The 15,755-nt window shown below is 48.1% G+C and overlaps 1 protein-coding gene across 2 annotated transcripts; it reads right to left on the minus strand.

Moving 5' to 3' along the window:
- Positions 1-147: 147 nt before the first annotated feature.
- Positions 148-14,899, minus strand: LOC128421653 (alpha-N-acetylneuraminide alpha-2,8-sialyltransferase-like). Of its 2 annotated transcripts, none has more exons than XM_053404686.1 (8): positions 14,755-14,899; positions 11,094-11,208; positions 10,136-10,216; positions 8,880-9,032; positions 6,328-6,469; positions 5,013-5,125; positions 3,186-3,275; positions 148-1,242 (listed from the first exon to the last, which is right to left on the minus strand). In XM_053404686.1, the coding sequence occupies exons 1-8, from the start codon at positions 14,858-14,860 to the stop codon at positions 819-821; spliced, it is 1,224 nt and encodes a 407-aa protein (XP_053260661.1). In that variant the 5' UTR covers positions 14,861-14,899; the 3' UTR covers positions 148-818. The 2 variants fall into 2 exon arrangements, with proteins under 2 accessions (XP_053260661.1, XP_053260660.1); XM_053404685.1 differs by having other exon boundaries at positions 14,752-14,899.
- Between the last annotated feature and the right edge of the window lie 856 nt (positions 14,900-15,755).

The following is a 15,755-nucleotide window of genomic DNA, read 5'->3' on the forward strand; positions in this document are numbered from 1 at the left end:
ACAACAAACCGAGAAACTCTACCGGGGGAAATCCTCACTTCCGGTGACGGTGGCTGAAGCTGCTCCCTGGCTCCCGACTGTTCAGGAGCAGCCGGAATAAGCGGATGGGGTTTGAACGCCCTTGCACTGCAGACAAATTTGGGGGGTTCCTTGTACCTCCATTTGCGCGGCTTGGAGACTGTCCCCTCCAGGAATGCACCAACGACCTCCCTTATCCGGGGATGGGGAAACCTCTGTTTGCGTGGCCCCGCAGCCAGCCAACCCTACTCATTTGGCCCATGAGACCATTTTGACCACTCGTGGCAAAGGCAGAGGGCCAAGAACAGGGAAAGAAGACGCAGCTGCGTCGAAAGGGGGTTTTGCAAGCCCTGACAACCAGCTGGTTCTCTGGACTGAAGGGCTAGTTATGGGGCTGGGTCCTGGAGGTCAATGAAAGAGCATTGGCTGACGCTTATTTCTGGGGTGCAGAGGTACACGTCCACCTCCTGTTCTTCGTTCAGGCTGTTCACAGAACTCTACTCTCAGAAAAAGAGCAGGGGAACAACGTTAACCTTCTGAAAGGACCCCTTTCCCCCATTTTGGGAGACTCCAGTAGTACGAAACAACCCTGTTCCACCTCCAGAAGCCCGTGGGGTCCCCCCAAGCGGTATCACCGGACTCCAGCTCCCATCATCCCTCTGCGCTCCTGGTGGAAGATGGGAGATGGAGTCCAGCAACACCGAAAGCTTCTCCAAAATGGCTTGCCCACGCCGGAACTGAAGTCTGCGTGGAAACGCAACCTCCTCCTTACCCCAGAGAGAGATATATTTCCCTGTTCCTCACTGACACTTGCCCAGCCGCAATCTCAGGATGCCCTGCAGGTACATCTTCAGGTAGCAGGAGAACTCGCTGGGCCTGACGCGCACCTGGGAGTGGCGTGGGAAGGGCTGGCCGCTCAGGCTGTGTGCGAAGGGCCAGAACCCGTAGAGAGTGATGCGCTGGCAGAGTTGCAGAGCCAGGCTGACGAAGGCAAAGTTGGGCGAGAGGCACTCGGGCTGGAAGCCCTCGCGGGTCCAGTAGCTCCCCAGGGCATCCAAGTACTGGGGGTTCAAGAAGGAGGCCCCCTGCAGCACGTCCGAGTCCTCCAGCGGGTGCAGAGGGGGCTTCCTGGCGCGGCTTTGGAGGGTGGGGAGGAGGAGGAGGAGGGTGTCCCGGTAGGGGTGCAGGGCATCCGCAAGACGCTTCCGCTGGGAGCCCTGGTACCTGTGGGAGAAGAAGAAGAAGAAGAAGAGTTTGGATTTGATATCCCGCCTTTCACTCCCTTTAAGGAGTCTCAAAGCGGCTAACATTCTCCTTTCCCTTCCTCCCCCACAACAAACACTCTGTGAGGTGAGTGGGGCTGAGAGAAGTGTGACTGGCCCAAGGTCACCCAGCAGCTGCATGTGGAGGAGCGGAGACACGAACCCGGTTCCCCAGATTACTAGACTACCGCTCTTAACCACTACACCATACTGGGAGGAGGAAAGGAGAAGGAAGCTGCCTTCAGGAAACAAGTAACACATGCGTGGGGATACATAATAATAATACAGTGGTACCTCGGGTTGCGGAGGGATGCGGTTGGCACTGTGGGTTAAACCACAGAGCCTAGGACTTGCCAATAGGAAGGTCGGCGGTTTGAATCCCCGTGACGGGGTGAGCTCCCGTTGCTCGGTCTTAGCTCCTGCCAATCTAGCAGTTCGAAAGCACTTCAAAAGTGCAAGTAGATAAACAGGTACTGTTCCGGCCAGAAGGTAAACAGCGTTTCCGTGCGCTGCTCTGGTTCTCCAGAAGCGGCTTAGTCATGCTGGCCACATGACCCGGAAGCTGTACGCCGGCTCCCTCGGCCAATAAAGCGAGATGAGCGCTGCAACCCCAGAGTCGGCCACGACTGGACCTAATGGTCAGGGGTCCCTTTACCTTTACCTTGGGTTACAGACCATTCAGGTGATAGACGCTTCACATTACAGACTCCGCTAACCCAGAAATATTACCTCGTGTTAAGAACTTTGCTTTAAGAACAGAAATCGCACGCCAGCAGTGGGAGGCCCCATTAGCTAAAGTGGTACCTCAGGTTAAGAACAGTTTCAGGTTAAGAACGGACCTCCAGAACGAATTAAGTTCTTAACCCGAGGTACCACTGTAATAGTAATAATAATAATAATAATAATAATAATAATAATAATAATAATAATAATAATTTATTTATACCTCACCCATCTGGCTGGATTTCCCCAGCCACTCTGGCTGGCTCCCAACAGAATATTAAAAACATGATAAATACATCAAACGTTAAAAACTTCCCTAAACAGGGCTGCCTTCAGATGTCTTCAAAAAGTCAAGATATTTGTTTACTAATTTATTATAATTTATTATTTATTATTTATACCCCGCCCATCTGGCTGGGCTTCCCAGCCACTCTGGGCGGCTTCCAACCAAATATTAAAATACTGTAATACATCAAACATTAAAAGCTTCCCTAACTAGGGCTGCCTTCAGATGTTTTCTAAAAGTCTGGTAGTTGTTTTTCTCTTTGACATCTGGTGGGAGGGCGTTCCACAGGGCGGGCGCCACCACCGAGAAGGCCCTCTGTCTGGTTCCCTGTAACCTCACTTCTCACAGGGAGGGAACCGCCAGAAGGCCCTCGGTGCTGGATCTCAGCGTCCGGGCAGAATGATGGGGGTGGAGATGCTCCTTCAGGTATACTGGACCGAGGCCGTTTCCACACCGGGTACCACCTGACCTTGCTATGCCACTGAGTCCAACATGGCCCTGATAAATCCAATGGCTCTTCTGATGTGCTGAGACCCCTTTCGCTGGTGTACAGAAGCCCTTTTTCGGCCATCATTTATGCACAAGGCCCTTTTTAAACAACTAAATCATGAGCTTGTATCGAACAGCATTAGCTGTTTCTTGAGCTGCTTGGTTTTGCGCTATTCATGTGCTGTTGTGTGTTGGTTGTTGTTTTTTAACATTTTGCTGATTTTTAAATGCTTTTCTTTTCTGGCGAGCTACACTGAGCTCAGTGTCGCTCTTGGGAGAGCAGGCCAGTATTAGTTCGGACCTCATTTGGGGTGAGGCAGCTGCTCAGTGTCACAATTACACCTGCTCCCCAAATGGACAAGACATCTCGGCGTGCCACCCCCCCTCCGGCCCCCCACTCCTCTTACTTAGAGTCCAGGCTGCTGAGGTTCAAGGCCACCAGACTCGTCTTGGACCCCACATCTTCCGAGGAATTCCTGGCAGGAGGCAAACTGAACCTGGATTGCAAGGGGAGAGGGTAAGATGGAAGAGGAAATCAAAGTCTGTGTTAGCTCTCAGATAAACACTCTAGTATTTATTTATTTCATAAAATGTAGGAGATACGCTGTTCCACCTTCCCGATATTTAGGTGTTATAATCTTAGTCTAAGGTTACCAGACGTCCCCGTTTCAAGGGGGCAGTCCCTGGATTTACAAATCAGTCCCCTTGACAAAATCCTATCATTTCTACTGAAGTTGAAAAACGCCCCCCGGATTCATTGAAAAAAATCTGGTACCCTTATCTTAGTAGCAGGTTTAACGTTATTTTTGCATCATTTTCCAGACTAGTGCCTTTTAGATAACCAAGCAGAAGTGTTTTAGGTTCCAGTGGTATTGATGGCATCCTAACGTATCAAGGAGGGACGCGGGTGGCGCTGTGGGTTAAACCATTGAGCCTTGGGCTTGCCGATCAGAAGGTCGGCGGTTCGAATCCCCGCGACGGGGTGAGCTCCCATTGCTCGGTCCCTGCTCCTGCCAAACTAGCAGTTCGAAAGCACACCCAAAAGTGCAAGTAGATAAATAGGTACCACTGCAGCGGGAAGGTAAACAGCGTTTCCGTGTGCAGCTCTGGTTCGCCAGAAGCGGCTCAGGCATGTTGGCCACACGACCCGGAAGCTGTACGCTGGCTCCCTTGGTCAATAAAGCGAGATGAGCGCTGCGACCCCAGAGTCGTCCGCGACTGGACCTAATGGTCAGGGGTCCCTTTACCTTTAATATATCAAGAGATCTGGGCCTGATCAGATTTAATTTCTATTTGAGAACAATTTCAGAAACCTGCCCCTCTTTCTTTCTTTCTTTCTTTCTTTCTTGCTTGCTTGCTTTCTTGCTTTCCTGCTTTCTTTTTTCCTTCCTTCCTTCCTTCCTTCCTTCCTTCCTTCCTTCCTTCCTTCCTTCCTTCCCTCCCTCCCTCCCAGATCTGCTGAACTTGAGTTGAGCAATTTTAGCAGCGTGCATTAGCTGAGTGAACCATGGTTTTGTGATTCATCCACATATCTGGTTCATAAAATCTATACACCGCTGGATTAAAAAAATAAACCCTCAAAAACAAAAAATCAATCCGTATGTCCACCAACAATATTTATTTGCATATTTTTTTTAACAATAACCGAAGACTTTCGAAAAGTTAAAATAACAACAGGTTGAAAACAGATTAAAGCTCGCCTCACTTTTCAAAACACCCTGATAAAGGTAAAGGGACCCCTGACCATTAGGTCCAGTCATGGCCAACTCTGGGGTTGCGGCGCTCATCTCGCTTTATTGGCCGAGGGAGCCAGAGTACAACTTCCGGGTCATTTGGCCAGCATGACTAAGCCACTTCTGGTGAACCAGAGCAGCGCATGGAAACACCGTTTACCTTCCCGCCAGAGCGGATAAACCTATTTATCTACTTGCACTTTTGAAGTGCTTTCGAACTGCTAGGTTGGCAGGAACTGGGACCGAGCAACGGGAGCTCACCCCATCGCGGCGATTCGAACCGCCGACCTTCTGATTTGCAAGTCCTAGGCTCAGTGGTTTAATCCACAGCGCCAGCCGCGTCCCAAAACACCCCGGTAGGCTGGCCTAAACAATATTTTGGCCAGAAGGGTACTACAGCAAAGGTGCTTGCCTGATCTCAATTGGCAGGGTGTTCCCAAGTGTAGTAAGGAACGTTCTCCCTACTTGAAGGGCTCTGAATCACTCTCAAAAAAGAGTTACCTGATTACGAAGTCTGCCTGGTCAATCTCTTTCCCGCAACGGCTTCTCTGCAGGATCCCGCCATTGCCCACCACAGCACAATGCTCGTACTGAACTTCTGAGAAAGTGGATCTCTGGAGGTTTCGAGGGGAAAGGGAGAGATTTTGAAACATCTGTGTCTTAAAACGCATTCAGAATCGATGTGCGAAAGAAATGCCGGCTTCTGTACGCAGGAGTGCGGCCCTGGGTATCCCTGTGCCCGCTGGTGGATGCCAGTTTGGCCAAAGGCTGATTCCACCCTGGGAGACCCCAAGGATATGTTATAAGAATTCTAAGGTCTCAAATATGGAATAAATATTCATAAATGCACACACATCTAAATATAAGAACCATGGGTCTGAAATAGTACGGGAGAGCAATTCTGAAGCCATTTTGGGCTCCTTGCCAAGGAAGGGAAGGAAATTATAATAATACAGTGGTACCTTGGTTCTCAAACTAAACCCGTTCCGGAAGTCCATTCCAAAACCAAAGTGTTCCAAAACCAAGGCACACTTTCCCATAGAAAGTCATGCAAAACGGAATAATCCATTCCAGACTTTTAAAAGCAACCCCTAAAACAGCCATTTAACATAGATTTTATGATCTAACGAGACCATTGATCCATAAAATGAAAGCAATAAACAAAGTACTGCAGTCACATAATCGATTCATCAGTTGCAGAACTGGGTTCCACACAGTCACACACACACAAAGAGCAGCAAAAACGCAAAATAAATAGCAAAAACCTCGGCGTAACACTCAAAACAGAAGTGTGGCACTCAAAACGGAGAACGTCCAACTTCCGAAAACAGTTCAGAAACAAGAACACTTACTTCCAGGTTTGCAGTGTTTGTGTTCCAAGTTGTTTGAGTACCAAGGCATTTGAGAACCAAGGTACCACTGTAGTAGTAATAATAATAATTTATTATTTATACCCCGCCCATCTGCCTGGGTTTCCCCAGCCACTCTGGGCAGCTTTCAACAAAATATTAAAATACAGTAATGCATCAAACGTTAAAAGCTTCCCTAAACAGGGATGCCTTCAGATGACTTCTAAAAGTTTGGTAGTTGTTGTTCTCTTTGACATCTGATGGGAGGGCGTTCCACAGGGCGGGTGCCACCACCGAGAAGGCCCTCTGCCTGGTTCCCTGTAACTTGGCTTCTCGCAGGCTTGGAACCGCCAGAAGGCCATCGGAGGCGGACGTCGGTGTCTGGGTAGAACGGTGGGGGTGGAGATGCTCCTTCAGATATACAACAAAAACAATAACAACATCAACAACAACAGTCTTCCCAGCACCTCAGGGAGCAGGTCCACCAGCTCAGGTCTCACGGGTACTTTTCGTCCGTCCTTCCCAAAGACGATGTTTGACCCCAGAGGGGTGTTTTCCTTGGTCAGGATGAGCAAGGAGGAAGCGTTGCAACATTGCCCCAGTTCTGCCCTGCAAAGGGAAGGGAAGGCAGGTTAGGGATGCACCAGGAAAGGTCGACACACCTGTTGCGTTCCAAAAGCAAGGGAGGATTGGATTCTGATTAATAGAATACACACGAGGCTTGACCAGGAGGACTCTGGGAGGAGGTGCCAATAATAATCCTCTCCACCCCTCGGCCCAGGTCGTTTTATTCACAAAAGAACTTTTTACACAGTGTTCGTAAGAACCAATCAGATTTCCTCTGAGCAATTCAAAAACCCCACGTGGGACAAAGTCAGATCAGAAGAAATCCTTTTAACTACAGTGGTACCTCGGGTTACATACGTTTCAGGTTACAGACTCCGCTAACCCAGAAATAGTACCTCGGGTTAAGAACTTTGCTTCAGGATGAGAACAGAAATCGTTCTCTGGGGCACGGCAGCAGCAGGAGGCTCCATTAGCTGAAGTGTTGCTTCAGGTTAAGAACATGTTCAGGTTAAGAACGGACCTCCGGAATGAATTAAGTACTTAACCTAAGGTACCACTGTACAAAGAAACTATTTCCTACTTGAGCATGCATATGTACAGTGGTGCCCCGCAAGACGAACGCCTCGCAAGACGGAAAACCCGCTAGACGAAAGGGTTTTCCGTTTTGGAGGCGCTTCGCAAAACGAATTTCCCTATGGGCTTCCTTCGCAAGACGAAAGCCCATAGGGAAATCTCCAGGACAGCGGGGAAGCGCAGCGCGTCTTCCCCACTGTCCTCGGACCTCCTCCGAAGGCTGGCGGTGGGGCGGAGAGACCTCCTCCCGCCGCCAGCCTTCGGAAGGCTGCTCCGAAGGCTGGCAGTGGGGCAGAGAGACCTCCTCCCGCCGCCAGGCTTCGGAAGGCTGCTCCGAAGGCTGGCGGTGTGGCGGAGAGACCTCCTCCCGCTGCCAGGCTTCGGAAGGCTGCTCCGAAGGCTGGCGGTGTGGCGGAGAGACCTCCTCCCGCTGCCAGGCTTCGGAAGGCTGCTCCGAAGGCTGGCGGCGCGAGGAGGTCTCTCCGCCCCACCGCTAGGCTTCGGAAGGCTGCTCTGAAGGCTGGCGGTGGGGCGGAGAGACCTCCTCCCGCCGCCAGGCTTCGGAAGGCTCCTCCGAAGGCTGGCGGTGGGGCGGAGAGACCTCCTCTCGCCGCCAGGCTTCGGAAGGCTGCTCCGAAGGCTGGCGGTGGGGCGGAGAGACCTTCTCCCCGTGCCAGCCTTTGGATGGCTGTCCTGAAGACTTGCGGTGGGAGGAGGGTTTTCCTTCCCACCGCCAACATTCAGAATGCTGTTCTGAATGTTGGCGGTGGGGAGGAAAAACCCTCCTCCCACCGCAAGCCCCGGGAACAGAGGAGAAGCGCTGCACGCCTTCCCCTCTGTTCCCGTACCTGTCCTGAAGGCTTGCGGTGGGGAGAAAAGCCCTTCTCCGCACCGCCAGCCTGGCAAGCGGTCTCCATAGGAACGCATTAATTGATTTTCAATGCATTCCTATGGGAAACCGTGCTTCGCAAGACGAAAAACTCGCAAGAAGAAAAAACTTGCGGAACAAATTAATTTCGTCTTGCGAGGCACCACTGTAGTTCAGAGTAAATAAAATAGGGAAAAAAGGAGGAATGCATTCAGCAAAACCCTGGAGGTCATAAACCCATAGGAAAGAAAGACACATTTACCATCTCTGTGTAAACTCTGTTCCTGGCCCTTAAGATCTATCTAAAGATTAACAAAAGCTACATCAAAGCTTCCTCCTATCTTTATGGCTCAGGATGCCTGGTGAAGCAACCAGTCTGTGTTTCAGAGTGCTTATACGTGCCTGTCAGGCGTAGAAAATGGGCAGTAGAGAAAATGGGACAGGGATGCAGAGGTGAAATATACTCAGAGTCGCAAAGTGATTTCATGCTCTTTATTCAGCTCATAGTGGTGAGGAGGAATGAATGTCCCCTCAAAGTATCTGCTTTATATACATTATTTACACAATGGGCTGCACATGATTGGCTAATTCCGGAATTCTACTGTAAGCCAATCAGGTTGTGGATTCACTTCTATCTGGAGCATGATTGGGTAGTTCCTGCCAACCAATCATACTGCTGCATTGTTCTAGGACCAATCAGACTGCTGCATTCTGAATCCTATTGTTCTAGGACCAATCAGACTGCTGCCTTTTGGATCCTATTGTTCTAGGACCAATCAGACTGCTGCAGTTTGGATCCTATTCAACTCAGTACATAACAAGAGGCTTGTGGGATTTGATTAGAAATTATCGTCAATGAATCAAACCCAGTCAACGCAAGGTTCTCATCGCGGACACAAGGGCTTGCTCCATATTTTAATAATTCCTCATTGCAATCCCACCTGACCCCACCCTCACCTGTCGCCTCCAAGGGCATCTCGCTGATCAGGTGAGTAGGAAGGGTATTTTTACCTGTACTGGGCCACAACTGCCGCATCCGGGTCCCACTGGCATTCCTCCGTGAGCAACACGTGCTCCAAGATATTTTTGTCCTCAGTCCAGATATCCCACTTCTTGACGGCACGGATCCTTTTCTGATTCCTGGACGTCTTGCGGTACTGGAAGCTGCCACAGAGAGAGAGAAAGAGAGAGAGAAGAAGATCAAAGGCTCTCACGCAGCAGGACTTCGCTTTCTGGTCAGGGCTGGGTGGAATTGTACCTGGTACCTGGTGGGTGTGCTTGTTTAATAAAATTAATACTACTACTACTACTACTAATATTTTTTGAAAAGGTTATGCAAGATCACTGCAAAATACAGTGCTACCAGACAGGATCTGATGGCAATATGCACAGACAATGTACAATTGCACACCATCGCCAAACGCAAACAGACATGAAATGAAACCAGGGTAAATAAACAGCAGGTAGGCGAATGTGTGGAGGGTGGAGACTGGAACTTGCATTTTGTTTTGTTTTGTTGTTCATTTATTTATTAAATTTGCATGTTACCCTTTATCTGTAGACCTTGGGGCAGTTTACAGAATTCTATCACCTATCTATCTATCATTTATCTATCATCTATCTATCATCTATCATCTAAATCTATTTGTCTATATCTATCTATATCTATCTATCTATCTATCTATCTATCTATCTATCTATCTATCTATCTATCATCTATCTATCTATCTATCTATCTATCATCTATCTATCATCTATCTATCTATCTATCTATCTATCTATCTATCTATCTAATCTATCATCTATCTATCTATCATCTATCATCTATCTATCTATCATCTATATCATCTATCTATCTATCTATCTATCTATCTATCTATCTATCTATATCATCTATCTACCTAATCTATCATCTCTCTATGGATATTACATGATAAAAACAAAAACAAACCAATAAGCCCCTCCCCCAAACACATTAAAAGGAGAATAAGATGTTAATCAGCCCATGGCCTGGTTGAAAATGAACATTTTCACCTGGCCCCTAAAGATATGTAATGTTGGGAATTGTAGTATGGGTGGCACCGGCTTGGCGAAGGCTCGCTTGCAGTGCTTAGATGGAGAGAAGGTAGAGAGGAGGTGAAGTTTTGGAAGCTGCGGGCAGGAATTTGAGATGGGACCAGAAAAGTGATGGTAGCGGAGGTGGATTTCGGGTCGCAAGCCGGAACAAGCCCGCGAGTCGCTGGCCACAGACCTGTGTCAATACTCACTTTCCGAAGAAGAGGTTCTTAGATTCCAGCAGCCAAATCAGTTCCTGGCATTCCTTCTGCTCTTGTATTTGAGCCCATTCTCTGGAAAAGTAAGCCGAAGGCAGAAATAATAATAATTTGTACCCCGCCCATTTGGCTGGGTTTCCCCAGCCACTCAGGGTGGCTTCCAACAAAGACCAAAAATACACTAAAATGTCACACATTAAAAACTTCTCTGAACAGGGCTGCCTTCAGACGCCTTCTGAATGTCAGGTGGTAGTTTATCTCTTTGGCATCTGGTGGGAGGGCGTTCCACAGGGCAGGTGCCACCACTGAGAAGGCCCTCTGCCTGGTTCCCTGTAACTTGGCCTCTCGCAGTGAGGGAACCGCCAGAAGGCCCTCAACGCTGGACCTGAGTGTCCAGGCTGAACGATGGAGGTGGAGACGCTCCTTCAGGTTTCCTGGGCTGAGACCGTTTAGGGCTTTAAAGGTCAGCACCAACACTTTGAATTGTGCTCGGAAACGGAATGGGAGCCAATGTAGGTGTTATATGGTCTCGGCGGCCGCTCCCAGTCCCCAGTCTAGCTGCCGCATTCTGGATTAATTGTAGTTTCCGGGTCACCTTCAAAGGTAGCCCCATGTAGAGCGCATGGCAGTAGTCCAAGCGGAAGATAACCAGAGCGTGCACCACTCTGGCGAGACAGTCCGCAGGCAGGGAGGCTCTCATCCTGTGCACCAGATGGAGCTGGCAGACAGCCGCCCTGGGCACAGAACTGACCTGCGCCTCCATGGACAGCTGTGGGTCCAAAATGACTCCCAAGCTGCGCACTCAATTTTAACTCATGAGCTATTGCTGCAATCTACTCCGATTGTATATTTTACCTTTATGAACGCTGTTTTTATGGTGTTATGTTATGTGAGCTGGTCTTTGGCCGTAATAAATTATCAAACCCCTTGCCTTTAACCCTCGGAAACTTACCTTGCCCTATGCAGCAGCAAGAGCGCCACCCCCAGGAAAAGCAACAAGCAGACTGGTCCCAGCGCCAGGGACCATTTCCGGGGCAGACAGTTCAAGGACATGATGGCACGAACCGCTGGCACCAAGAGAAATAATAGTGATAACAATAATTTATTATTTAAACTCCTCACATCTGGCTGGGTTTCCCCAGCCACTCTGGGCGGCTTCCAACATATTAAAATACAATAGAAACAAGCCTGTTTAGTTTGAGGAACAGAGGATGGAACAGGGGCACAGTAGAGCAAGAAAACTGCAGAGAAAATATTATTATTATTATTATTATTATTATTATTATTATTTTCAGATAATTTTTTAAATTGAGTTTTCCATATTTAATCACATTTTATTACATAAATCTATCACCTTAAGCATTGCTCAAACAGCATCGACTTCCCTCCCTCCCTCTTTTTGACTTCCAAACATCTTTTAATAAATTCTTAGCATTTCTATAACCACTTTTTCCCTTCTTTTAACATTTCACCTCATTATATGTAAAATAGCTCCTTGTTTTAACATCGCAAAACATTTCAGCGCAAACCTAGAAACGTTTTCAAATGTCTACAATTTTGAAAGCTGCAGAGGAAATATTACATTCCGCCGCATGCCTCGTTTAATTGCAAATAAAAATTTAAAAGGGGAGTTGGCGGAGAACGGGTCCTGCTCCTTGTACCATCGCCTGAGGACCGATGTTGACAGGATGGGCAATTGCCTGGCTGAATAAAAATGGCCAGCAAATGTAAGGAGATAATATCAGCCGGTATGTAATTTAAATTATAAAACTATTAATGGCCTGCGCAATGTAAAATCACTATACTGGGCCGGGGCGGGGAGTCCTTCGTTCACTTCTGAGCACCACAATTTTAGAAGGATATACATAAGCTGGAAGTTGTGCAAGGCCAAGATCAGCAAACTTTTTCAGCAGGGGGCTGGTCCGCCATCCCTGAGACCTTGTGGGGGGCCGCACGATATTTTGGAAAAAAATAATAATGAACGGATTCCTATGCCCCGCAAATAACTCAGAGATGCATTTTAAATAAAAGGACACATTCTACTCATGTAAAAACACGCTGATTCCTAGACTGTCGAGGGGCTGGATTGAGAAGGCGATTGGGCCGGATCCGGCCCCAGGTTGCCTACTTGTTATGTACTGAGTTGAATAGGATCCAAAATGCAGCAGCCTGATTGGTCCTAGAACAATAGGATCCAGAATGCAGCAGTCTGATTGGTCCTAGAACAACAGGATCCAGAATGCAGCAGTCTGATTGGTCCTAGAACAATAGGATCCAGAATGCAGCAGTCTTATTGGTCCTAGAACAATAGGATTCAGAATGCAGCAGTCTGATTGGTCCTAGAACAATAGAGTCCAGAATGCAGCAGTCTGATTGGTCCTAGAACAATAGGATTCAGAATGCAGCAGTCTGATTGGTCCTAGAACAACAGGATCCAGAATGCAGCAGTCTGATTGGTCCTAGAACAATAGGATCCAGAATGCAGCAGTCTGATTGGTCCTAGAACAACAGGATCCAGAATGCAGCAGTCTGATTGGTCCTAGAACAACAGGATCCAGAATGCAGCAGTCTGATTGGTCCTAGAACAATAGGATTCAAAATGCAGCAGTCTGATTGGTCCTAGAACAATAGGATTCAAAATGCAGCAGTCTGATTGGTCCGCAGGAGCCACCCAATCCAGCTCCAGGGGGAAGTGAATCCACAACCTGATTGGCCGACAGGAGAATCCCAGAATTAGCCAATCACGTGGGGCCCATTGTGAAAATAATGTATATAAAGCAGACATTTTGGGGGAACTGGCATTCCTCACTACTGTGAGGCCAAGATGGTCAAGGATCTGGAAACCAAGCCTGATGAGGAACGGTTGAAGGAGTCGGGGGTGTTTAGCCTGGAGAAGAAGAGACTGAGATGAGATATGAGAGCCATCTTCCCATATCTTAAGGGCTTTCACGTGAAAAAAGCTTGTTTTCTCCTGCCCCGGAGGCTAAGACTCGAACCCATTACAGTATTATTATCCGTTTTGTAAGGCTAATCTGGTGAAGCAAAATGGGAGCAAAGGAAAGCAGGGTGTGTTTTTCGTAAACCGCTCTGAGGCGTGCAAATCTGGTTCAATAACAACGATAAATTCATCCGAATCGATTTAACGACCTTTGATGAATGAAGCCTCCCTTTGCAACCCCGCACCCTCCTGCCGCGCTGCAATGGTTACGGGTGCGCAGAGGGTCACCCATCTCTCTGCCTAACCCAACTCGCAGGGTCGTCGTAGGTGTAACATGGAGAGAGGGAGAACTGCCTAGGCCACCTTGTGTATGTATATATCTCAATTTTAACTCATGATCTATTGCTGCTGTCTGCTCCGATTGTACCGTATTTTTCGCTCTATAAGACACACTTTTTTCTTCCTAAAAAGTAAGGGGAAATGTCTGTGCGTCTTATGGAGCAAATGTGTGGTCCCTGGAGCTGAATTTCCCAGGGGAGAAAAGCAGATCATGCTTTTTTTTTTAGAAAGAGGGAAGGGGGTGTTGAAACAAATCCGCTGATCGTTTGCCAATCGGGGAGAGAGATAAGGGACGCTAGCGATAAAGGAGGCTGCCTGGGAGGGGGGAGGTAAAGACAAGCAGAGGAGACAGGAAGACTAAAGCAATGAGGAGAGAAATTAGAAGAAAAGGAGGAGCAAAAAACTGCTCCAGCTAAGGGAAAGACACTAAGGCGAACAAGAGGGAAGGGGGCGTTGAAAGGAAGCAGCTGATTGGCAAGTGATTGGGAGGGAGATAAGGGACGCAATAATAATAATAGTAATAATAGTAATAATAATAGTAATAGTAATAATAATAATAATATAATAAATATTTTTTATTTATATCCCGCCCTTCCCGGTTCAAAAACAGGGCTCAGGGCACTAACAACAAATCTAAAACACTTTAAAACACTTAATTATAAAAGCAGCATAAAAGACAGTATAAAAACATGAATAAGAATAAATTCAAAAATCAATTAGATACCGTATTTTTCGCTCTATAAGACGCATCAGACCATAAGACGCACCTAGTTTTTGGAGGAGGAAAACAAGAAAAAAATATTCGGAATCCCAGAAGCCAGAACAGCAAGAGGGATCACTGCGCAGTGAAAGCAGCAATCCCTCTTGCTGTTCTGGCTTCTGGGATAGCTGCGCAGCCTGCATTCGCTCCATAAGACGCACACACATTTCCCCTTACTTTTTAGGAGGGAAAAAGTGAGTCTTATAGAGCAAAAAATACAGTAATCCCCAGGGCTAGCTGGCGGGATTCAAATGCAATAAAAGCGGGCAGACGGTTAAATGTAGCAAATGGGAAGACCTCTCGTATTATTTTTTCCAAATCCCCCCCCCCCCAATTTTAGCAAACATAAAAGAAAAACATTACTATATATATAGATATAGATATAGATAGAAACTAACAGACAAACATTTTTCCTAACTGTATTTCTTTTGGGCATGGGGGAACAAAAAACACACCAAGCTTTTAAAAAGTTCTTGCTAAGGAATAGAGATGAACTGAGCAGGGTGCGCCATTTGAACCCAGGACCAAGCAAAAGAGTTCCAGCCAGCCCTCCGCCTGCCCCATTTTACGTACCACCACCCCAAGGAGATGCTTGGGGGCTGCCTGCCCCACTGGGGGGTCCCTTCCCCTTGTGTCGAGCTGAGCAGGTGCCCCCCAGTTCTTCCTGGCCCAGTCCCCACATGCAGAAACCCCAACAAGGTAGAAGCTGAGCCCTCGGAGGTCGGAGCCAAAATGGGCCCAGCCCAGCCTGTCCCCTGGGTTCTTATACCAAGCAGCCAGCCAATCAGGGCCCCCCAAGCGCGGCCATGTCCTTCTGGCCGGCCAATGGGCCGCTAGCATGCTGTTGGAGGGCGTGGCCTGCAGCTATTTCTGGGAGTAGCTCTCATTTGAACGGTGTGGCTCCCTTCTCCCCCCCCCAACAACTGCAAAGAATCATGGGACCTGTAGTTGCGGATCCCCGACTCAGAACTACGTTTCACGGCACCCTAAAAACTAGACTTCCCAGGATTCTTTGCGGGAGAAAATGTGCTTTCGGTGCGTGGCGTGTTTGTTTGGCGTGGAAAGATAATAATAATAATAATAATTTATTATTGATACCCTGCCCATCTGGCTTCCCCAGCCACTCTGGGCGGCTTCCAACAGAACACTAAAATACAATAAGCTATTATACATTAAAAGCTTCCCTAAACAGGGCTGTCTTCAGATGTCTTCTAAAAGCCAGGTAGTTGTTTATCTCCCTGATATCTGCTGGGAGGGTGTTCCACAGGGCGGGCGCCACCACCGAGAAGGCCCTCTGCCTGCAGGTTGTCAAGCAGAGGTTGGATGGTCTTCTGTCATGGATGCTTTAGCTGAGATTCCTGCATTGCAGAGGGTTGGACGAGATAATCCTTGGGGGTCCCATTCAGTTCTACAGTTCCATGATTCTAGCAGGTAAAGGTAAAGGTAAAGGAATCCCTGACCATTAGGTCCAGTCGTGGCTGACTCTGGGATTGCGGCGCTCATCTTGCTTTATTGGCCGAGGGAGCCGGCGTACAGCTTCCGGGTCATGTGGCCAGCATGACTGAGCCGCTTCTGGC

This window comes from Podarcis raffonei, chromosome 10 (assembly GCF_027172205.1).
Source record: "Podarcis raffonei isolate rPodRaf1 chromosome 10, rPodRaf1.pri, whole genome shotgun sequence".
NCBI classification, from domain to species: Eukaryota; Metazoa; Chordata; class Lepidosauria; order Squamata; family Lacertidae; genus Podarcis; species Podarcis raffonei.

What these genes read in the sequence shown, in the direction of transcription:
- LOC128421653 (XM_053404685.1), bottom strand. Translation starts at nt 14,860, where the DNA reads ATGTGGGGACTGGGCCAGGAAGAACTGGGGGGCACCTGCTCAGCTCGA. An exon ending in AGCATCTCCTTGGGGTGGTG is followed by an intron (nt 11,209 to 14,751) that starts GTACGTAAAATG and finishes TCTTGGTGCCAG; the next exon opens with CGGTTCGTGCCATCATGTCC. An exon ending in AAGAACCTCTTCTTCGGAAA is followed by an intron (nt 9,033 to 10,135) that starts GTGAGTATTGAC and finishes TCTCTGTGGCAG; the next exon opens with CTTCCAGTACCGCAAGACGT.